This window comes from Chrysemys picta, chromosome 1, assembly GCF_011386835.1.
Source record: "Chrysemys picta bellii isolate R12L10 chromosome 1, ASM1138683v2, whole genome shotgun sequence".
In the NCBI taxonomy this organism is placed as follows: Eukaryota; Metazoa; Chordata; order Testudines; family Emydidae; genus Chrysemys; species Chrysemys picta.
This window is the reverse complement of record NC_088791.1, coordinates 248,794,592-248,819,904: the sequence shown is the minus strand read 5'-3', so window position 1 is coordinate 248,819,904 and position 25,313 is coordinate 248,794,592. Positions and strand designations below refer to the sequence as shown.

The 25,313-nt window shown below is 40.6% G+C and overlaps 1 protein-coding gene across 4 annotated transcripts in view; it reads left to right on the top strand.

The window, feature by feature from the left end:
* The window catches only part of MYO16 (myosin XVI), a 568,549-nt gene that overhangs the window by 393,277 nt on the left and 149,959 nt on the right, over window positions 1-25,313 (top strand). For all 4 annotated transcript variants that reach the window (XM_005304985.5, XM_065581026.1, XM_042844168.2 and 1 more), the window contains exons 18-21: window positions 4,577-4,694; window positions 5,478-5,549; window positions 6,152-6,293; window positions 19,757-19,829. In XM_005304985.5, coding sequence (XP_005305042.2) covers window positions 4,577-4,694; window positions 5,478-5,549; window positions 6,152-6,293; window positions 19,757-19,829 — 405 coding nt within the window. The remainder of the gene's footprint in view (window positions 1-4,576; window positions 4,695-5,477; window positions 5,550-6,151; window positions 6,294-19,756; window positions 19,830-25,313) is intronic.

Below are 25,313 nucleotides of genomic sequence, written 5' to 3'. Positions count from 1 at the left end.
TAGGAACCATTAGGAAAGAGATAGATAAGACAGAAAATATCATAATATCACTAGATATATACATGGTACGCTCACACCTTGACTACTACATGTAAATCTGGTCTTCTCTTCTCAAAAAGATATATTAGAATTGGAAAAGGTACAGAGAAGTGATTAAGGGCATGGAACAGCTTCCATACATGAAGAAATTAAAAAGATTGGGATTGTTCAGCTTAGAAAAGAGGTGACTAAGGGGGGATATGATAGAGGTCTATAAAATCATAAATAGTGTGGAGAAAGCAAATAGAGAAGAGTTATTTACCCCTTCACATAACACAAGAACTAGGTGTCACCTTATGAAATTAATAGGGAGTAGGTTTAAAACAAATATAAGGAAGTACTTCACACAACGCACAGTCAACGTTTGGATCTTGTTGCTAGGAGATGAAGGCCAAAAGTATTACTGGGTTAAAAAAAAAGAATGAGATAAGTTCATGGAGGCTAGGTCCATCAATGGCTAGTAGCCAAGATGATCATGGATGCAACCCCATGCTCTGGGTGTCCCAAACCCTCCGATTTCCATAAGCTGGGACTGGATGACAGAGGATGGATCTCTTGATAATTTCCCTGTTCTGTTCCCTTTGACACAGCCGGCCCTGGCCCCTGTCAGAGGACAGGATACTGAGCTAGATGAGCCATTGGTCTGACCCAGTATGACCGTTCTTATGCTCTTAAAGAGAGAGAAGCTCAAAGTCGGCCTTTAACCATACAAACCAGGCAATGGAGCTAATTTGGGAATGAGTAAAGAAGGAAAACAGAAATGGGAAGAATGAAATCTAGGGGTGATAAGTGTTTGGATTTGGGAACACCTTTGTATGTCATGTAATCCCCTTTCAAATCAGAAGCATGCGCATATGACTGTGACGCTCTCTCTCTGTTATACGTGAGACTATACAAGAAGTGGAGTCGCTAGGCATTACCATTGTTCAAATAAATAATAAAAATCCAGTGAACACGCATAAAAAACAAATACCCATTACCTAACATCATCCTGGTAAAGCTGAGAAAAAACTAATGTGACAATAGGCTGGATTGTCATATGAAGTCAGGTAGGCATCATTTCTAATGGAAAGAGATCAACAGTAGTCAGCAACGATAAAGAAATAAACTGGTGACGCCATGGTGAAGCTGTTACCTAACTGGGAGCTAGACTGAGGCTCTTGTGGTGATGGAGTATTATGACGTTGCTTACAACTCCTTAGTTAAGGTAGCAACTACAGTTCCATTATCAGCTATAATTTGACACCTACCCAGACTTTCAATATGAAGAATGTATTTCTGTGAGCATTTGTGTGATTGCTACTAATAGTCTACACTTACGTGGAATACAATTAATTGCACTTTTCTTTATTCTTGATAGGCCAAATCCTGGTCTTACAGAAATCAGTAGCAAAATTCCCACTAACATCAGTGGGCCCAGCATTTAGCCCATAATGCAATCCTAGAATATGTTGCGTAGATTGTTCTGGATCTGTCAGTAGAATTCATTTTCGTAATATGAGTCCTGAATAGCAAATGTGTAGGGAAATCGTCAGGAATAAGCAGAATACTGTAACTGTTTTTCATAGTTCAACATCTTGGCAGATTTTAAATTGTACAACTTTGTTTTCAACCCCCAAATTAAACATTATATCCTAAAAGGTCAGGTTATTAAATTAAAATCCTGAAAATTCTATTAAAAACAAAACACACGTTAACATATGAAGTTAAGTTCCCCTTTGTTTTTACTCTCCTTGCCTACCATTCTCACTAGAAAAAACACAGTGCCAATGTCTGAGCAGTGTAGGACTCCTGGCCTGAGTTAAAAAAAACCCAGCTACTTCTACAGAGACGATATTTGTAGCTGTATTGGACAGAGAAATTCTGAAGTAAAGTGGGGTGCTTTCTGTGCATACTGATTGTCATACTAATCCACAAAGTGCTGGGTCAACTCACAACTACTTTCCAGTAGTATTGGGGTTTCAGCTCTGGAAACAAACCAGAATCTGGATGAGTTTCATTAGCTCTTTTGTTTGGTTAAGGAGGGGAGTTTCAGCCCCTAAATACACAGTTACAGACAAACTTTTGAGAGCAGTAGAGGACATTTGAGAGCACCTTATTATCCAAAGCAGAGTTTTCTCTCAGAGCCAGATCCTCAGTTGCACCATAGCTCCACTTGGAATAGCTGAGGAAGTGGTCTCTGGACTAACTTAGAGCAGACTCCGGCTTCTTTAGTTTCACTTGGCTGCAGTAGTCCCCGCAAGGAGCCATTTGGCCAGCGGGGATCAGTGGCGCACAGCAGCACTATACACATGCCTCTTATGCTGGTGGTAATATGGTGTTTAGTATAGAGCCAGCCATGCCCTGTAATTTAGCTCTATACCACCTTTGATATCTGTGGAAAAACCCATGTACAGTGATCTCTGGTCCTTCTAGCTGCAGGGAACAGATAAGAGTTACTGACATAGCGCTTTATCTTTTTGAAGAACTACATAAACATTTCTAATTAATCCTCAACCATCCTGTGAGGCAGGTTAATATTTATTAATATCCCTGTTTTAAAGATGGGGAATCATTATTGTCTAGGGACACGGCAAATAAGTATCTGACCCAGCACTAGAACCCAGTCTCTTGATTTCCAGAGCCACACAAAATCCTTGTGATTTAAAGTGTCTCCCAGTGTCCTTGTGTGCTTATCAATCTTTCTGAATCTTAGTTTTCCGATCTGTAAAATGGGCTAATAAACCTCTTCACTGATATCGTGACTTTTCCATCTGTAGATTTCAAATTATATAAGAAAGCATTATTAGTTTTTTTATAGTAGCATAACTCCTGAGAGGTTGCATAAGAGATCTGTGTCCTTACCCTAGATCAGGGGTCGGCAACCTCTGGCACGCGGCTCGCCAGCATAAGCACCCTAGCGGGCCGAGCCAGTTTGTTTACCTGCCGTGTCAGCAGGTTCAGCCGATTGCGGCTCACACTGGTCGCGGTTCGCCATCCCAGGCCAATGAGGGCGGCGGGAAGTCGTGGCCAGCACATCCCTCACCGCTTCCCGCCGCCCACATTGGCCTGGGACAGCAAACCGCAGCCAGTGGGAGCCGGAATCAGCCAAACTTGCCAACGCGGCAGGGTGTCCCGCGTCCGCCAGGGTGCTTACCCTGGCGAGCCACATGCCAGAGGTTGCCAACCCCTGCCCTAGATCATCTGCAAACTCCTTTTTGTATCCTGTAGCAAGTCATGTAGATTCTCTATGCCTTATTTACCCAATCTGAAAAATTGCAGTAATGATATTTGCCAACTTCTAAGAGACCGTGTAGTGCCTCACTATGGTTCACTGAATATAAAGAAATTATTCAGATTGTTCATGGAAGAGGTAAGAATACAAATTATAGCCTTGTTCATTACCCAGGGTCATTTTGGTAGAGAAAGCAGCAAAAGGGAGAAGCACCTTTTACTAGCTCTGTTGTTTCTCCAAACATCTGGAAAACTGTCTCGGGTCAATTTCAAGAAATTTTAGATTTCTGAGCAGTTATTTGCAAAGCTAATTTGGTCTCTGCTGCAGAAGATGCTCTGGTTAAATGTTTACATATTGTAGTGCATATTTTGGCCCTGGTTCTCAAAGAGTATTTAATGGGGATATTCATTGTGTGTGAAGGAAAGCACATGTATAAGTCTTTGCAGGTTTGGGCTCTAAGAATTAATTCAGTAATTATTTCAGGTTTATCAAATAAGTTCATGATCAGTTAATCTTTCTAAGTAATGCAATGTAGCTCTCTCAAGTAAATAAGGTTTCTTAGCCACATAATTTAAATCAAGTTGCTAAATAGTACAAAGGGCCTTGACTATAGGCTGTTTTATTTGATTTTTGTTTGCTTTTTTAAAGATTCACAAGAATGTTTTTATAATGGGAAAACTGTTGTTTTTTCTTTTTTCCAGTCCAGTTTCCTGGACCATCATTTGCTTAATTTTAAAAACATTTTTACAAAAATCACAGAAACTATATCTGGAAAATTACAACCAAGAGATGATTGTTTTCCAAACTTATGAACATCTGAAAACAGAATATCACAATGGATTTAACAAACAAACAAACAAACAAACAAACAAACTTAACTATAGTTTTCACTACTTGGAGTCTGGTATAATTTAAATTTAAACTAGACTGTTTGATTGTGAATATGACTGGCTAAAAGAAAAAAAAAGTGCTCTTCACAGATGTAGAATTTATCACTGTTAGAATTCTCAATAGGCAAGAAATGCTTATTTCTTGCAGAAATAATACTTCCATTAAAGACATTTTATTATTTCTTATCTCATCAGTTAATTTGATTTACATAAATGCAAAAGTAAAAGCATTAGACTATTCTTATTGTTCTATATACTGTATTGGCCACAGTATGATTTCTAAACCCTAAATCCTCACATAATAAATTAATAGTTTTTAGTTGAACAAATGCCACTGCTGTATATTTATAGCACATGTATGTTGTATAAAACATCTTCTTTCATTTGTATGCCCAGCTGAACTTTTCTTTATGTTTGTGTATAAAATGTGCAGGAGGTGGAAAACCTGTTTGTAATTCTCTCAGCAATTCTGCATCTTGGAGATATTCGGTTTACTACTCTGACAGACGCTGAGACAGCATTTGTGTCAGACCTGCGGCTATTAGAACAAGGTCAGTAGAACGTGACCTTCTAGAATTGCCTACTTTGTTTCCTATAATCAGGTGATTTCACTGATTCACCAATAGATGGAAACACTGTTCCAGGCAAACAAAGATCTGCATCCTGGAGACTCATAAATTACTGGGGAAACACAGAACCCTATTGACTCTGATGCTTTATAAACTACAGATTTTTATGGGAATAAGCAAAATGCTATTGTGGCAAATTATCAAATTCAGTGTCATTCTCAATGGTGCCATTTGCCCAAAGAAATTTTATAGTGTACTTTGGTTTTTTTTATATCTATCTATCTATATCTACATATACTTTTGTTGCATGTCAACGCCTAAGCAATTTGCATTTAATAGAATTCCTTACATTCAGAAATCCTTGCCTTAAAAGCTTCTCTTGCTTTGAAGTTGCCCTGTTGGTCACTTACAAATCTCCTCAAAGTGGCTTATGAATACAGATTACCAATAAGCAGCATACCTTAACTCTAATACTAAAGAGATCCTGCCAAGCCCTAGGGAAAGTTCTGTGTAATCTGTATGACAGAAAAAAAGCTGTAATTTAATATACAGATACATTCAACCTTTACAAAGTCCTGATTATAGTAAGCCGATTTTACATGTTCATTAATTTTGATTACTGTTATGACAGCTCACTCTGCATTAATGTGTAGGCTTTTTCACTGTTTACAAAAAATAGCATTGAAATAAAAAATCTGTTTATATAATGAAACACAGTAATTGAACACATGTTCCTCTCTCTTCAAAACAACTCTTTCCTTTTAGTGGCAGGAATGTTGCAGGTATCGCCAGATGAACTTGCTTCAGCCTTAACAACGGATGTCCAGTATTTCAAAGGTACTTTCTTCCAAGTCTACATTCTAATAAATCAGACTTGGTAACTTTTAGATCCTTCTGGTGTCTGTCAGAGCTAAAAGAGTTAATGGTTTGTTTCTAATTGTTTATGAACCAGCAAAGAGACTCTCTCAAGGATATCTTGGAGGAGATCAAACTGGGCCTTGGAATTACAGCAACCTTTTGTAACATGGAGCTCAGCAACAGATCAGAGGCTGACGCTGATAGACCTCAACTGTGGTGAACCTTGCAGCAAGGTCACAGACCAGGTCCTAATGCTAAAATTCAATGTTTTTTAAAAACCAGTGTCATTAAGAAATTCCATGCAGATAAGTCACCTGCACCAAGAAAGGAGCCTGTATGCCACACAAATTATTTTTTGTCTATGTTCACTCCTAACCTGAGAATCTTCCAAGTATGTTAGTGGGAGCTTTTGTTATTTGACTCACTAGGTCTTTCTGCATAATTAGTACACAGCAGGGGCATGGGAAATGGGACAAGTGAAGAGGCTGGACAGAGAGATTATTATATGAAAAAGTATTTTTAAAGTAGTTTGTACACTTTATAATCATGTTTTCTTCTCCTTTTTGTGTTTACTTTCTTAGGAGACATGATCATGAGGAGACACACTATAGAGATTGCAGACTTTTACCGAGATCTTTTGGCAAAGTCACTGTATAGTCGTTTATTTAGTTTTTTAGTGAACACAATCAACTACTACCTCCAGAATCAGTATGAGAGCAGCAGGTAGGAGCTCAAGTGCTAACTAATCCCATTGGTAATCTTACATGTTGATGTCCTATTACAAAAAATCTAACGTACAAAAGATACATGAGCAATGTAGCCATCATTAAAGCATTTAATTATAGCATTCCAGTTATACTTAGTGATGTTATTGATCATTCATGGAGTGTTCCAAATTCTTCACTGCTTGATAAAAAAATGTACCTTGTGTGCTTGTATGCAAATGAATTTACAGACCAAAGAGAGAGGTGATTATTTCTACACCAGTCAGTGTCTAATATTTATGTATCTAGATAATTAACTGCATATCAAATCCAAATCTGTAACTGCTCTAAGCTGAGTCCAGAGTTGATATGACACTGCTTTATGTTAGTAGGCATGTTATTTTTTCATGTAAGTTATTGGTGTTAGTCTGTATATTCTTCTATAATGGTGTATGTTACTACTAAGTTTTTTAAAAGTTGGCATTAGGGCATCAAATATGGTATTTAACAAGTAGTGGTCTGGTTGGCATTTAGTTGGTGCAAAGCTCACTTATTCTTTTTCTCAATAGCTCATGATATTGGGCAGGTTATTAAAAAGAAAATTCAGCTCAAAAGCCTTCAAATATATGTTTAAATTTCACTTCTCTTTGAGTGACATCTTAAGAGTATTTTCTACATGCCTTTAGGTAATCGTCTGCTAACCTCAAACAAATTACATCTGACATGGTTTCTTGGAAAACATGAATGCCTATTAAAATGCATTAATGGAGCTGTTCAGAAACAAAAAAAATAAAAAATATATCTCAGCAGAATTCAGACAGAAAACTAAAACCAGAGGCCTAATTAGACTGTAATATGTATGTGTCTTAACTAAGATTCAAAATGTCACATGCACGCTGATAAATACCGGCTTTTTCATATATACCAAATACACGCTGGTTTGGCATTATTCACAAGTGGTAAATCACAAGTGAGTTCTGTGGCTCGTCTTTAACAAGTACCAATAATCCCTTTATACCACAGTCCACCAGGCTGTACAGGCCATATATTTAGCAGAAATACTATTTTAGAAATATTAGTTTTGTGTTTTTAAGAAATCCATCCATTTGTAAAGCCGTTGAGCCAAAATCACAATTGCTCTGCATCTCTTCCATACAGGTTTAATGTCATAAAGGGGCTTTAAAGCTACTATAGCTGGGCATCAGGGAATTCCCCCAATATAAAGGGCTTCCCTGGCTAGAGTAGAGCTGCATACCCAGCTCTATGCCAGTGCAGGGAATGTACTGGAGGCATTCCAAGGTGGAAGTTGGCTTCGCCTGGGATTCTTTTACTGGACCAGCCCCTTAGAGCCACATGCAACTGGGCTCAAGTTAGAGCAACTTCAGATTGCTCTAATCTGTGCCAGAAGTTGCCTTTGGTCTGTTCATGATGAGGGAGTACAATGTGGCACAGAGCTATATTTTGCTCTTTCCTCCTCCCTGAACTTCTTGGACCAGCTCAGCTCTGGCACAGAGATAAATTGGGCCCATGCTATCTTAGGCTATGTCTACACTATGAGCTAGGGGTGTGATTCCCTTGCTCGTGTACACATACTTGCACTAGATCTCATTGAACTAGCTCAAATATAAATATCAGTGTAGCCATGATCCCGCGGGTAGCATGGTAGAGGCACAGTTGAGTTGTGCTGAGTACATATCCTCCAGTTGCAGACGAGTTTGTATTTGGCATGGCTCAGCCAGTATGTGTACCAGTATGTGCACACAAGCAGGGGAATCAGGCCCTCTGACATACCAGGGCACAATCCAGACTAGTGGGGGATTGCGTCACTCTTGCCCTGCAACCTTGAGTACCTTACCATGCTTTTCTGTAGTAGCACCAAGCTGGGCCACTCGCAAACAGCTTGCCAGCATGCTGGTCACACCCGAAGGGTCTTCATGTAACTGCAGCCTGCCAGCTATACCCTGGCTCTCGCTAGCCTTAGTTATAGTACAGGGTGACCCCAGCTCACCCCCAGTCCTGGATCTTCCCCCAGAACTGTATGACCTGTACTGCCCAGCCTTCTCTTGGGCAGTACAAATATATTACATTTGTTATTTCTTTAAGGGAATAATATGCCATTTTATTACCTTAAAAAATTAATTACCCAGACACTTCATCTTAAACAAACCGGATTAGATAACACAGTAAATCAAGTTTATTAACTACAAAGAGATAGATATTAAGTGAGTACAAGTAATGAGGCATAAAAATCTGAAATTGTTACAAGAAAAATAAAGAAACAATGCTCACTAATATCTACTTAAGAAACTATCTTAGCTGCAAAACAAACTTTCTCACCACATGCTCCAGCAGATTATTGCCCAAGCGTTTGCTTTTGTCTTCTCGAATGTGGAGAATGAGGTGGCAGGGAGAGATGGGGTACCTTGGGGGTGTTTGTCCCTCCTTTTTATGGTTTCAGTCAGTCTCTTGAAAAACATTTCCAGCTGAGAACCAGGAGACAAAGAGTCCATGTGGCAGGATATTCCCTGCTGATTTTTTCTCCTGTTTGAACATCCTTTGTTTTTCCCTCCTGCTTGGTGACCCTGTTTACTGCTTAAATGCCAGTTAAGGCAAACATACACTCCTTTGTTCAAGACAGGTCTGTTTGACCAGTATGGTACTACATGAGTCTTAACATGTATTTTTAACAGCATACAGGGGAATCTTATAACTTCACATACAGTGTTGCCTCACATTTTATCAACAAATTGAGTTTTCAAATGATACCTTACAAGGCATACTTTGGACAAAGATTATTACAATAGTGTGTAGGGTGTGAACACTGGGATGTATTCCATCACACACCCTTAACGTGTAGTTTAGATGTAGCCTTAGTTACCATGAGTCCAATTATTAAGGCTTTGGAGGGAGAGAAAAACATACAACACATTCTAAAAACCTCCAAAATTATTGGAAATAGCTTTTTTTATACATAATTATCTGTGATTTTAAGGTTTGATATTTCAGGACCTATCAAAGCTAGGAGCTGGTGTCTTTCCTGCCCAGTGCCTCTTTTTTCCTAGTCCTAACACAATCTTAAGATATTAGACCTTAAACTGTCACTTGTTCAGGACTGCATATTGCTCATCCTATATTTTATCCAGTTGTAACTGAGTATGCTTGGGAAGAGTTCTACATTTTGGTGGGGAGAAGGATATATTTGTCAAGTTGTTTCTAATAGTCAGGCAGCCTTAATAAAAGGCAGTGCTACCTATCCGGACTATAATATGGCAGCTGTTTGAAGATGCTCAGAGGTTTGGAATCTTAGAAGTTGTCTTGGTGGAGCTGGGCAGAGTGCAGGTGAAGTAATCAAAGATATAGAATAAATGCAACTTATCACATACATCTGCAGTTTATGGATCAAATTTTACTTATTTATACCAGGGCAATCAGTGGGATTGCAACAGTGCAATTTGGAATAAGACTTGGCCCAAAGTGCGTTACAAAGTTCTTTTAACAAGACTTTATAGAACAATAAAATTTGATGCTAATGTGCTAGAAACATCTGACTCAATATATTGAAAATCAAAGTGCATTACTAAAAAATTCTGGGCTTCACTTTCTTTGTGGAATTACTATAATTTGATCATTAATATTGATTTTTTTATTTACTATGAAATAGCTAATGGGTGGTTTACAGGTGAAGAAAAACTGGATGATTGTCATTAGATCTAAGGGGGAAAAAGTGTACTGAGTAGATGCAAGAACATAGCTATCTAGGTGCAAAGTGGATAAAAGCATTGCCAGAATCTGACAAACACATTCATGAATAATGCCAGTTAAATCAATGTACAGCAGCAGTTTGAATGACAATGTAAAGATAGAGTTATTATTCACCTTCAGGAAAATTGAACTTGTTCATTCATAGTGACTCACAATTTTGTCTAATTAAAGCACCATTTTTATATTAACCAGCATAATTATAACCATGAATACAAATGAAGGCTGATTACCAAGTACTTCCATGTTCACAGCTTTGTCTGTCGTGTATGATATTGTTTTTAAGGAGGGCACTATGACAGGAAACTAATCTTGTGTGATTAGAGTTCTAAAATTTGACTAGAGAAAAGTAACTCCAAATGCTTGTTAGTGTTCATCATTGTTAAAAATAATATTTATTAACTTTTTTAGTTTCAAGTATATTAGATGCTTCTGTTCTATCTACTGTATTTTACAAACCATCTCCATGAGTGTTTAAGACCTTGTATTGCTAAGGTTTATTGTATTGCTAACAAACTTGCTGATTGTGAGCTTTGGATAATAGAGCCTTAAACAAATATCATTGACTGTTGCAATTTAAATTATTTGATTACCCTTTGGCAGTGTCAGGTCTAGAGCATCTGACATTAGTACCAATATATCATGTATTAATGTGACATATCAGGAAGTCCTGACTCATAGTTGAAAGAGGGCCTGTTCATAGAGTACTAGCAATGCCTATAAGGCTCAGAAAATGTTTATCTTTCCTAACTGATGAAAAAAATATTGAATTGGATATGTTTAGTTTGGAAAACCTAGTTTTTTGTCTGGCCTTGCTACCTATGCCCCTTACAAAGTAGCGGGTACTATGTTCGTAGTAATTTGTTAGCAAAAGAAAAAGTCTCCCTGTTTCATTACCTGAAGATGGGGCTAATGCCAAAATATTTGAGGCACTGCAGACTAGCAAATGAGGTTAGCTTTTGATTATGGCTTCGTATCCATGGTTTTAAGTCAGCCATAGGCAATTTCCCTTTCAAATATAATCTACCATATATTTCTGAAACCATATTTTGAATCTTTCAACAGTGTAATTTTTTATCCATAGTAAAAAATTTTCAGATATTGACAGAATATAGCAGTGGCAACATTTGTTTTGGCACAAGGAAAATACTGGAAATCTCATTCACAGAATTTCTTCACATGCATTATGCATCATTTGAGTTCTAATAAGATCACATGCAAGATAGTTTTGAGGCATATAGCTATCAGCCTTAGAGAAGAAATCAGTAGGAATTTTTCCCTTTCTTGACAAAAATTTCTATTCATCTATCACTGAGCTCAGCAATAGGAGGGGATCATAGGGGGACCCTTCAACTGAAAACATGAACCAACAGCATGAAGGAACATTCCCCCATATGATTTGGAAAATAAAAATCCCTAATGCAGTATGGGGCATAATGTCATTTTTTTGAGCTTTGGCCCAGTATGCATTGTTGTTGGGGTTTTTTTTTATGCTTACTCATAAAAGACAAAAACAGATTCTTAAACTGCAGAACAAATCTAGCCTTTCAAGAGATGGGAAAGTTAGCTAGCATTGAGTGAACTGTGGAAGGTTTTGAATCAACCTGGATACTGTGGTTGAAGAAAATCTTCACCACCCATTACTAGTCATGCAAGTACCTGCAGCATCAGAAGTTCAGTCTGTGATTCCTTCCTCCTCCCCCGTCCCCACTCCTCATGTGCAACCTGCATATACCAGTCAGGCCTCAGAGGAGTGGGTAAACAGAAAAGTCAGTGCCTCCACAGTGTCTCAGAGGGATAATCAAGAGAATTAGAGACCCACTAAGTCAGTTCCATCAACCTTTACATTTATGTTTTAATAATCGTTGTAGGCAAAGGTGAACTACTGTTCTGGCAATGTATGTGTAGGAGTATAGGCCTACACTAGGCCTCAGTTGGAAAGGCTATATACTGTATCAAATCATCATAGTACTTCCCCTTGTTAATCAGTATCACTTGTAGTTTATCCAGATCAAACTTAAACCAGCTAGCTTTCATCCTGGTCACTGCCAGATGTTGGAGGAGCAGGGAGAGGACTGTGTCTGGATCAGATGAAAAGGAGATGTAAAGCTGAGTGCCATCATAGTGATGACATGTTAAGCCATACAGCCTCACAGTCGCACCTCATTGCTTTACATAGACATTGAACCAAAGGGATGATATGACTGGACTTTACAGATTTCCATAGCTGAAAACCTTCAGGAGCAGAAGAGTAGTTACTCAATATCAACATGTAAGATTGCTCTGAAATGAGTGTGCAGAACCATTGTAAGGGAATTTTGTCCATCTCTTCCAGGAATTGCAAATGGGTCAACAGCACCTCATGATCACTGGTATGACATCTGCCATGGTAATATCAATCAGGAAACCTGGTATCTATAAGTTGCTCTTAGGAGTTGGGTTTCAGAGTGGTAGCTGTATTAGTCTGTATCAGCAAAAACAATGAGGAGTCCTCGTGGCACCTTAGAGACTAACAAATTTATTTGGGCATAAGCTTTCATGGGCTAAAACCCACTTCATCAAATGCATGGAGTGAAAAATACAGTAAGCAGTATAAATATTACAGCACATGAAAAGATGGGAATTGCATTACCAAGTAGGGAGAGCTGCCCGGTGTTAAATTTAAAAGCCCTTTTAGAACCAGTTGTCCTGTGTGGGACAACCGGTTCTAAAAGGGCTTCTAAATTTAACAACTGGTTCCCATGAACCGGTGCAAACTGGCTCCAGCTCGCCACTGCTAACGAGGCCAATTCAATCAAGGTGTACGTCACCCATTTCCAACAGTTGACAAGAAGGTGTGAGTATCAGCAGAGGGAAAATTACTTTTTGTAGTGACCCATCCACTCCCAGTCTTTATTTAGGCCTAATTCGATGGTGTCCAGTTTGCAAATTAATTCCAGTTCTGCAATTTCCCGCTGAAGTCTGTTTTTGAAGTTTTTGTTGTTGAAGAATTGCCCCTTTTAAGTCTGTTATTGAGTGTCCAGGGAGATTGAAGTGTTCTTCTACTGGTTTTTGAATGTTACAATTCTTGATGTCTGATTTGTGTCCATTTATTCTTTTGTGTAGAGACTGTATGGTTTGGCCAATATACATGTCAGAGGGACATTGCTGGCACATGATGGCATATATCACATTGGTAGATGTGCAGGTGAACAAGCTCCTGATGGTGTGGCTGCTGTGGTTAGGTCCTATGATGCTGTCCCTTGAATAGATATGCGGACAGAGTTGGCAACAGGGTTTGTTGCAGGGATTGGTTCCTGGGTTAGTGTTTTTATTGTGTGGTGTGTAGTTGCTGGTGAGTATTTGCTTCAGGTTGAGGGGCTGTCCTTCAGGATAGGTTGTAGATCCTTGATGATGCGCTGGAGAGGTTTTAGTTGGGGGATGTAAGTGATGGCTAGTGGCGTCCTGTCCTGTTATAGGACAGGCCCAACAAAGAAAGTAACAGAATACCACTAGCCATCACCTACAGCCCCCTACGAAAACCTCTCCTAGAGCATCATCAAGGATCTACAACCTAGATCGCAGCCACACCATCAGGAGCTTGCTAAAGGATGATCCCTCATTCTCAGAGACCTTGGGAGACAGGCCAGCCCTCACTTACAGACAGCCACACCATCAGGGGCTCATTCACCTGCACATCTACCAAAGTGATATATGCCACCAGAAATCTCAAGGGACACATATTAAAAAGGAAGAATTTTCTTTCTCAATAGTCCTTATTTTACTTTACTTTCTTTTAGGATTTCTCAACAGTATTGACACTTAGACAATGTAAATATTGAGTCTTTCAAACTTAATGAGAAGTAAAACCAATATCACAATATAGGAATATTGGCTCTAGAGACTTCTTTCTTTCAATAAGTAAGGTGTGTGCTTCTATATTACCAGGCCATGTTTAATGAAGGTAAGAAAGCAGTGCTTTGTAAACTTTGTAAACATGAGAGAACAGATCCTTCTATTTTGCTTTGGAAATCTCTGTTATGATTAATTTAAGAAAAGTAATTTTGCTGGAATTAGTATGATTGACAACTAAGCAAGAAAAATATGTCCCAACCCTCTCCTGGGGGGAAAAGTCTTAAAGTGGGATAAGGACACACACACATAAATGTAGTGAAGTAATTTATAGCCAACTATAAAATATTATTTTAATTAGTGTATTACATTGTCTGTTGAAATTTAAGTTACCGAAAATGGGCAAAAAGTTAACAAAGATAATGACTGGATTTCTTAATCAAATCCATTTTTCCAGCTCTACACTATGATGACAGGAAGACAGACTTAAGGACCAGTGTGGGGATGCAGTTATTCTGATATAGCTCCTAGTAGCCAGACTAGGTGGTTCTTACTAAAAGGGAAAAAAAATCAAGTCCGATTTATGTAGTGTGACTGCACTGCATGCGGGTGTGGAGAGAGAGAGAGAGAGAGAGAGAGAGAGAGATGACCTCATTGAGGACACAAGGGCCAGGAATCTCAAGTAGAGCAGATCAAATTCTTTTGACAAACTTTTTTTCTGTCAACATGTTTCATGGAAATGTGTCAGTTTGGACAAAACTTTTGTCAAGATAACCAATATCCCAATGGTTAGGGCACGCTTCTCGGATGTGGAAGAAACAGTTTCCACATTGGAACTAATACTACTTTCACAACCTCAATTTTTTTTGTGAAACAAAATTATTATTTTCTGGCCAGCTGTATCCTCTGAAGATATACTGTGCCAGTCAGGCTAGAAGCAGGATTGGGATAAGGTTTAGTGGTTTTCAGGTGTGTCCAAATATAAGTGCAGGATGATTTAGTTAAAACTATGCTGCTCAAGACAGCAGACCCCATTCATGTCACCTTTGTCCTTGGGGATTTCTGGAGATGAGGTACAGCAATGGTCCTTGGGTAGGATGATAGTCATTATTATGGCCAATTGTCTCATGCCTGAGACGATGATAGTCATTATTATGGCCAATTGTTTTAGGGACCTTCCACCCTGCTGGAGTTAAAGAAGTCATGGAACTCTCTTGTTCATCAGAAGGAAAATCTCACAGGCAAAGGCAAGGCTCTAATAGTATTAACATAGGACTTGAGGAAAGGGAGCCTGATGGGTCACATAGTGGTGAAGCAAGGAAAGCAGGCCCTGGGTATTGCTCTGAGAGGAAGTTACATGGAAAGGTATTAGGCTTTGTGGGAGAGGTGAAGAATTATTTTATCTAATTTATCTGTCTTGAAATTTATAGAGGCAGGGTAGGTGAAGTATATCTTTTATTAGACCAACTTCTGTTGGTGAAAGAAACAAGATTTTGATCTTACACAAAGCTCTTCTTCAGGTCTGGGAAAGATACTTAGAGTGTCACAGCTAACTACAAGGTGGAACAAATTGTTAAGCATAAGGAGTTAACACATGTTGCAAGAGACTATTCAAGGTGAAGTGAGCTGCTGACACCTCTGCAGTCGGAGGAGAAAGGAGGGTTACAGGTTCTTGTAATGAGACCTAAATCCAGTGCCTTTTTGAGTCCACGATTTTAAACTCTCAGACTTGTCTTTTGAAGATATTGTGCACGTTTCTTTTTGAGAACAAGGACCAAGAGATTAGATATGGAGTGATTGTTTTGTCAAAAGTGTTCACCTCAGGATGATATGGTGTTTTTGTTGTTATCATTTTTCTATGTGAGTTCATTCATGAGTGTAGTGATTGTTTCATTTCATCTACATAACTGTTCTTCAGGCATTTAGTGCACTGGATGAGGTACACCACATGTTTTGATAGTCTTGCATAGGACCCATGGATTTTGAAAGGTGTGTTGTGGCAGGTATTGATCATCACAGCAGTGGAGATATATCTAGAAGTTTTGCATCTGTTGTTCTGGCAGGGTCTGATGCTACTTTTGAGTTGTGTGTTCTGGTCTGTTGGGATCTTGCTTCTGATGATAAGCTCGGCAAGATTGGGGGTTATTTGAAGGCCAGAAGAGGGGGTTCGGAAAAGATTTCTTTCAGGATGGGGTCCCCATTTAATATGGGTTGTATGATAGCCCATATGGGTTCCAGTGTAGGGTGGTATTTGTCAACTAGAGATGTGTGGTCAATGTTTTTTTTTTTTTTCTTGTATTGAAGCAGGTTCTCTCGAGGTATTAGGGTGGCCTGTTCCATGATATGATCTACTTCTCTGGTGAAGTCTCTTTGTTAAGGGAAGGTGGTTTTAAATGTATTAAGGTGTATATCCCAGACTTTCTCCTCGGATTATATTCTGTGGCATCTGAGCGCCTGGCTGTAGACAACAGATTTCTTGTTTGGAGTGGTTACTGGATCTGTGAAGGTAGGTGTGTTGATCCTTGTGTTTATTATATATAGGTGTCTGTAGGATTCCATTGTTGAAAACCCTAGCAATAGGGTGTATTTTAGACAACATTGTATGTAGGTTAACTGAGGGAAAGGCATGGGAGAACTCATCTTTTTGCAAATACTATAAAGGTAAATCGACGGATATTTGCCAATCCACAAATAACAAAGGCATTCTGGTGTTCATTCAACTTTCAAATGTGTTTACTAAAATTATAACATGCTAAGTATTTAAAAGAATATACAGTGTTTTCAGGGAAGATGGTAGATGTTCCTTTAGAAAATGACTATGGTCCAAATTCTGCCCTCTTTTAGGTGTGTGTAACTCTCCCTGGGTTTAATTTAGACCCATGCTGTTTGCTATTATAACTTCTGAATGAATGCAAAGTATAAACATTAGAGATGATTCATCTATTGGTGATCCTCTTGAAAATGCAGAGAGTACAAGGCTGGTATATCTCTGCTTAAATGGAGACTTGAATCATGAGCATATGAGACTGAAGCTTACATTTTTTAAGCAAAAAGTTAAAATGGGTTGCATTATTAGAAATGTAGCCAATGATATTTCTCTTTTTCTTGGTGAAGAAATTTCCTCATATGCTAATCAATCTCATGATAACCTCTCCCACCCAACAAAGTCAGTCTAGTCTAGATTTATTATGCGTCTCTCTGCCCTGTAATTTGAGAATATAGTCAGTCTTGCAATGATCAGTAGAGTTAATGCTACTATTGAACTACTACTCCTCAGAAATGAATGGGAACTTTTGGGGTATGACAGCTAAGGAAAGCTTTTAAAAATGCCTTGCCCGTCTCTGAGGGAGGCTCAGAATGTCAGCAAAGATGTTGGTAATTCTGTTGTTTTATTAAATGTAAGAGGTTTCTGGGGGAGTGGGTTGAGGTAAGTAGGTGCTGTTTTGAAATTTAGGGCCAGATCCTCACCTGGTGTGAATGGATGCTGCTGAATTGACTTCAGAGGAACTACACCAATTGAGGATTTAGCATTTTATACTTTTTTTTTGGCTTAACTACCTGATATACATATTTGATTAATGGGGATGATATGCACTGCTGACAAGTAACTTTATGTAAGCACCCTCATATATAGAGAGAGGAGATGTCTGCTGAAGCCCAAATGCTGATCCTGGAAACAAAGCTCAAGTAAGAGGGACAGCTGTTGAATGGTGGAGGTAGCCGGCTGTGTCCTACCAAAGTCCCACACTTTCAAATGTTTTGGTACATGCAAATAGCCACCCCTAAGAATGTTCAAAGTTGTCTGAATGCCCAGTGGCTTGGGTAATTGAACTGGGCAGATTAAGGCAGGGTACACAAACTGGAGGAAGATATTCACACATCAACTCCTCATTGACTGCTCTGTAGTCTGTGCACCTTTGAAGCAGACAGCACAGAGTGTAAGAATCCCCAAATAAAAATTTGAGACAGACAGGTTTTACTGAGGAGTACACAACTGGTGTAGGGAAAGAGGAGGATAGTGAGGATTAGGGGATAGGAGAGGCCGGGTGCAGGAGATGAAAGAGATACATATAGCAGGGTTTAGAGTGACGGTTTTCACTGGGGGAATTGGGAGTCGGAAGAGGCTGCAGTAGCCCAGCTAACCGAGCTGGATACATTCTGAGGCAACTCAGGGAAAGGATAGTGAAGGAAAGAGGTCAAGGCTCTTAGCAGAGATGGCCTTTCCTTCCTCTCAGGCTCTATGATCCTCAGAGGACCTTCCTTGTCTCTCCTGAGGCATAGGTCATACAGAGATACAGGCTTACCCCGAATTGATCCAGTACCTCTAGGATGTGATGACATGAAGGAAGCTGTGGAGGCTGACCTGGAGCAATAATGTCCACTGTTCCAGCCAGAGTACTTGGCATCCCTGCCACTTGGCGTCGATGCTCTTGTGTCTTTTCCGAGGACCATCAGGGACACTATGGGCATCAGTGAAGCCTATTTGTGTCTAAGGGTATGACTACACTGCATTTTAAAACCCACAGCAATGAGTGTCAGAGCCCAGATCTATAGACTTGGGCTTGCAGGGCTCACTCTATGGCACTAAAAGCATCTGGGTAGATGTTTGGACTTGGGCTCTGAAGCCTAGGGAAGGTGGGTTTCAAAGCCCAAGCTCCAGCCTGAGCTGCTACACTACTGTTTTTAGTGCCTGAGCACGAGACTCACACACCCAAGTCTGTAGACCTGGGCTCTGAGACTTGCTGCTGCAGGTTTTAAAATACAGTGTAGATGCTAAACCCTAAAAGGGCTTCCTAAATCTAAGAGCCCAAGGGATAAAGATGAGCTTCTCTATGGGTAGGCAGACCCAGCATTAAATTATTCAGGAATCCTACATTATGGTGAACTTACCATCTATACCGGTCCCCGTGTATGGTTCACACTTCCCTCTGAGGGGACCGATGGCAGGAAATGCAACCTATAGAAATCAAAACCACACCTGTGCTATGAGTATGATAGCTATGCACCAGGGTTTATGGGTTTGGTAGCTAGATATCTGGCGACATACCACAGCTCCTACATCCTGCCATTGCCCCCATTAACTGTTACCTGGTTTACACACAGCGCCCACAGCTTCTGTTTTACATTGGCACATATGGTTGTTGGGTGCTTGCCTGGCAATATGTCCACAAAGTTTGGGGGCTTTTCTTTTTATTGATTTTTTATAATGGTGTTGTCAATGTCTAGATCTGTGCAGTTGAGCTTCCTTGTCTGCACTGTCACTAGTACCAGCCTAAAATCTTGTAGGCTTGGGTAATCTCCAACAGTGATTGAAAATGATATTTTACATGGCTCACTAGATGTCCAAGTGCCATTAGCATATATAAGTTGAGACTTTTCCTATGCTAATATGCATCCATTTGGCATTTCCACTCTGCACTGAGCACACAGGAAATAGGTACAGATGTTTTGGAAAAATCCCGCTGAAACATGGATGCTTGGGCAACTGGGTGCATCCAGACACCTCCCCATTCCCACTAGCTGCCCATCTCACATCTGAGTTATCAGATGGGCTCCTGAATGTTTGAAAACGTTGGTCTTAGTGTAAACAAGCGAAACATTTTTCGGATTTATTTTATTCTATATTTAAACGGTGGCTGTTGAAACTGCTTAGACCTCTGGAATATTAACAATCCCTGTGCAGGATGGCTCATGGGGTAGGGTGCTGATGAGGCAGTCAAAGTCAGTGCAGTTTGTCACAAGGATTTATCATGTATGTGGTGTGCTTATGTACACCATACTAGTTTGTAGTGTGTGGAGTACTTGCATCCTAGAACAAAACTTATATGGACAGGAGCAATACATTTTCCACTTGCTTGAATACCTGTAACCTGTACTATCTTATTGTTTCAGTGACCAGGTATTTGAAATTGGAATATTGGATATCTTTGGGTTTGAGGAATTTCAAAAGAATAAGTATGAACAGGTAAGTTGCTTTATTTTGCTGGATTGGTTGCAAGTATAAATGCTGTTTATCGGATACGCTTTTATTTTTTTGAGACAAAACAAGCATTTGCCCCAACTGAAAACAATGTCACACGCAGGAGAAAAATGTTGCTCTTACAATAAATTCTTCCCATTCTGCCATCGTGGCTCTAAATTAAAATTCAGGCTTTGCAGAGTTATTAATCATTTTCAAAGAAACTAGTAAACATCTAACATAATTGCTTGGGAGAACAATAGTATCTGCTTTAAAAAATATTTTCAGAGAAGTGCTTCTTGTTGTCTGGTTTCTTGCTTATGGAACTGATACTTCAAGTAGGTCAGTGAGTGGGAGGATAGTAGACTGGATTAGAAGTAAGATCAAGAGGTCTGCAGACGCTTTGGATAAAGAATAGAATGAAAATATCACATTATGTTCAGTGCTATTATTGGCAGATTCACCTCTGTATGACATTACAGCATGTGACTTTTTAAAAAGCTGAATTAAAACCATTGAAAAGAAATTAATCTAGCATTCTGAATGCTTAAAAATCCATTTAAAATCAAACACTTTGTGAAAATTGTACAACTATGTGTTCACCTTTTAGCATCACTTATTGGATCCAAAGATTTTCAGAACTGAATGTTTTACAAAACATAATGACCTCTGCCCACAGAACTGAAAGAAAATGTCTATTATTGTTCAGTTGTTCATTGTGTACTGCAGCAGCAAAAGAAAATTAAAGAAGTAGCAGGAAGGGAAGTGACTTCAGTACCAACAAGAGCCAAAAGGTTTATTATGCTGTGAAATCAGTGGAAATGTAGAGGTTGCTCTCTTCCCCCAGTAAATTCTTTATTTTATGGGTGGCTCAACTTTCTCTCCAGCTCTCTCTTTGATTCCCTCCAATTTGGCTTCTGATCAGTTCATACTCTCCTCCTCCCTCCCTAGTCAGCAATCTCTGCTGGCCAACATGGTGGAACCATGACTCAAGCTGCTCCCCACCCTTCCCCAACCTCAAGATGACATCTTTGGGCTCAGTATGCCTTGGGGAGTTATTAGGATACAGTTCCTGAGCTTCTCTAGATGCAGGGATTACAACTCCCCCTAATCCTTGTGCAGACTGCACAAGAAGAGGGGTCCTTCTTACTCCCTTCCCTCCCCCGCACCCACTTCACACCTGCTTAAGGGCTAGGCAGACTCCAGCCCTTAACCTTTATATGTAAGCACAGACCATAATATCAAGTCAAAGGGACACTTGAGATATTCAAATTGAAAGGAGACAGAATTTTAAAGAGATTCTAATAAACATCGGGGGTACATTAATTAAACAGTCTGTATATTAATCTATAATATCTAAATATTCCAATCTATTGCTTTTCCTACACAATATACACACTTCAGTCATATGAGAATCGAAAACCCTTTGTAGATTTTTCAACCCAAGTAGTGATATGTAGGTGTTGTATGTTTGTAACAGACATAACTTGTACGAATCATACCGGCACACAGGGACCCAAATAATTGTGTTCACCAAATATACACACCAGGCAAGCCTCTAAGCTATATATGCTCTGCTTCCCCAGATAGATACTGACAGCTTCTAAAACACACAGCATGGTGACTGCTACTGAGAGGCCATAAACTATTTTAAAGGGATACTGTCCTCAGGGCCGGCTCTAACTTTTTTGCCGCCCCAAGCAAAAAAAAAAAAAAAAAAAAGAGTGCCGCCCCGCCATAACAAACCCCTCCCCTTGAGTGCCGCCCTGCCCTGCCCAAACAAAAACAACCCCCCTGAGCCCTGCCCCGCTGAAACAAAAACAACCCCACCGAAACAAAAACAACCCCTCCGAGCGCCGCCCCACCCAAACAAAAACAACCAACCCCCCTGAGCGCCACCCCGCCGAACCAAAAACAAAACAAAACCCCCGAGCGCTGCCCCACCGAAACAAAACAAACAAACAAAAACCCCGAGCGCCCCCCGCCACCCCAAGATTGGCCGCCCCTTACAAGGTGCCGCCCAAGCACGTGCTTGGTCAGCTGGTGCCTGGAGCTGGCCCTGACTGTCCTCCTCTTGTTCACTATAGTTAAAATCACTTAGTAAAACATGATTATTGCAAGAGAGCACTGGATCTTAGGATGCAAGCACACATCCCAATGTGCCTTTTACAGCTCTTGAATCCTTTAAGATCAGGGACTGCTGGGAGTTGTAGTGTGTAGACAGGACTCACGATGGCAGGTCAGCTGACAAAGTATCATATGACTGCCAGCTGGAGAGTATAAGAAAGGAAGGCTTCTGGGTTTGTCTTGGGGAGATGAGGGGTTGAGGAAATACTCTGAGGGAAATCCCTCTCTGTGGACTGGGCAGGAGTACTCAGAGTTAGCTAGGAAAGACTATCTAGTGGGAAGTGTGTGTTCTCTACTTATCCAGCTTGTGGAAAGTGGAGCAGGCGTCTGTTACCCACAGTTTTGTGTTATTTTTTATTTTCTGTCTCTTATTAAAACTGCCTCTGGGAAAAGAGATGTGGAACTGAAACTGAGAGTTTGGACTTTGTTTTGACAACCGTGGTTGGTGATCCACTTACAGTTATAGGCTCACAACCAGTTATGCATTATACAATGACAGTATTGCTGTTTGAATCAATCTCCAGCTTCTTTATGCTACATAGTAATTTACACTTCTGCAAATACCAACTTATTATATAAAAATCTAGACATTAAAGCCATAAGCTCGGTGGGGGGAGGGATAGCTCAGTGGTTTGAGCATTGGCCCGCTAAACTTAGGATTGTGAGTTCAACCCTTAAGGGGGCTACTTAGGGATCTGGGGCAAAAATCAGTACTTGGTCCTGCTAGTGAAGGCAGGGGGCTGGAGTCCATGACCTTTCAGAGTCCCTTCCAACTCTATGAGATAGGTATAGCTCTATATCTAAGCAATTCAAGTAATTATTTTAAAAGACACGGACCAGATCTTCCTATCTGATTGTACAGTTGGGTCTTGATCCTGATTGGAGCCCCTGGCCATGACAGCAAGATGCAATCCAATTCACAGATCCATTCAGTAGCAGGCTAGTTACTTGCCTTCAAAGGATCATCATCTTTGAGATCAGGGGAAATGTTCTGAAAATTATTTCTGGACTCGCTGTCAACTCTACTATTTTTCTGGTCTGAGAAAAAGTGGGAAAACAGCTATTGATCATGCCTCTAACTATTAGCTTCTAGGATCATAGCCCACATTAGAAGACTCACATCCAGATAAAAATTAATTATTGTAATTACCTCCAACTAGGATTTTTTAAAATCAGACTTCAGCACTCTCCCAGTTTCTTGATCCCACAAAGTATCTTCTTTTGGTTTAGTTCCAGGATTAGGATGCATGCCAGAGGAGAGAAGTCACTACTTCTGCTACATTCATAACTTGAAGGACACACAGTTGTGCTGTGCCTTTGTCAGGCTATTTCTACTTTCAGAGTGTGCCAGAGAAGAAGGGAGACCCTTTCTTCCTCCTGGTTGACGTTCATAATCAGGTCGCAGTTTCTTAGTTCTCGGGTATCTAAGCTACAGTCCCTACAGAATCCAGGAAATGGTTTTGGTTTCAGGCAAATGTTTTAGTCCAGAGTTACTCAGCACAAGCAGTGAAACTACAGTTCTGATTTCCATACATCCTTGGACTATATTTCTCAGATTTAGTAAAAGTTTTTTTTCAAATCATTTTCTCTTACTTTTAGCATTTTCCAATGTGGTAGTATCATGGTTGGAGCAGCACCCCTTTGTGAACCTTTCGGGCACCCCAACATGACCAGAGGTCTCCCCAGGAGGAAGAAGTCTCTGTCTCCAGTGTCCACTGAGGCGGACTCCAGCCAACTAGTTAATTGTCCCTTCCCTCAGGGGGCTTGGAGGGGTTTACCCCTGAAATATTCTAAAACAAAAAGCAAACTCAATACTGGGCCTCCCACCAGTCTTCCCACTCTGCCATTTCCATCAGGCATGGTTCCTAAACAGTCTCTTGTTTGTGCAACACTCACCTCTTGGGCTCTAAGTGCATCTCCCCAGTGGCTGCTCTGGCAGCAGGCCTGTCCCTCCTTAATTCTGCAGGCAAAGCTCCCTCTGGGCAGAGCTCCATTCTCCTTTCTGGCCAGCTAGCCCAGCTCTCTCCTTGGGGAGGTGGCAGAAGGAGGTCAGAAGCTCACATCAGTGTCGGAGGATCTTCGTGAAAGCGCAATAGTGGCACAGCTGCATTGCGGTAGCACTGTACATTAAGACAAGCCTTTAGGCACCTGCCACACTCTGACTCCACACAACAGGGGTGGGGGGGGAGAGAAAGAGTCCACTTTATAAATCTGAGCCCCATGGTAAGAACACTCACCTGGGATGTAGGAAACCTGGGTTCAATTCCACCTTCTACCAATAGTCATTGGAGCAGGGGGATTGCACCATGGATCTCCCACCCCCCACACAGGTGACCTAGCCACCAGGTTACAGAGTCATTCTCACTTTCTCTCTTGTTCTCTGTCCGAGTGACTTTAATTATTTAATCCACAGTGAAACAGCTTCAACAGGAGAGGTTGAGTGGAGCTGCACATTGGAATATTCCATAGCTCAGAGTTAGAGCACACTCTTGAGAACTGAGAGATCCTTGTTCAAATCCTTGCTCCCCCTCAGGCAGAGGGGGGAGCTGAACCCAGGTCTCCCAGATGCCAGGTGGGTACTAGAACCACTGGGCTAAAAGTTATAAGGTGGATGTCACACTGTCGGAAGTGGTTCGTGAGTGTGTATGCCAACCTCAGTGCAGACTGTCAAGGAACAGGACACAATCCCCAAATTGGTTAATTCTGTAATTAGCTTTCACCAACCAACTAACAAGTGTGAACCAAAGCCTGCCAGATCAGGACCTCCACAAAAGTTAGGCACGTGAACACCTATTTGCCCTGGTGTGCGGATTGCTCTGGGGCTTAGAGAGGAGATAGGCATCTGGACCCCAAGAGTGGGGCAGCAGTGTGCATGCACAGAGGCATGGAGCAGGAGTTTTGTGGATTGCAGTGGAGCCTAAAACTGAGACTTAGGCCCTTAGGTCTGGAGGTTAGGCACCTAAGTCCCTTTGTTTATCCAGATCAATGAATCTCCTCAATTAAAATTTGATTCTATCCATCAGAACAATTAAGCATGTTTGTAACTCTTTGCACGTGAGCAGTCCATTAGGCGAGATACGTACCTCTGCACTGGCCCCTTTACACTGAGTCAAAGGCTGGAGAATCATAAAGGAGCTCTAAAAGCCTTCAATTCAGCAGGGGATTCTCCACTAGGGAGGAAATGTGGGCAGCTGTGAGGCTATTTTCCATGGACCTCCTCATAAGCCCTGCTGTAGGGGATGTTCTGGGGGTGGGACTGTGGGCTGAAGGGATGGGGCTGCAAGTAGCACTGAGATTATGGGCAGTGCTGTGGCCTGTAGGTAGCTAGTGAGAGGCCGTTGTAATTTAGAGCAGTTTAGGATC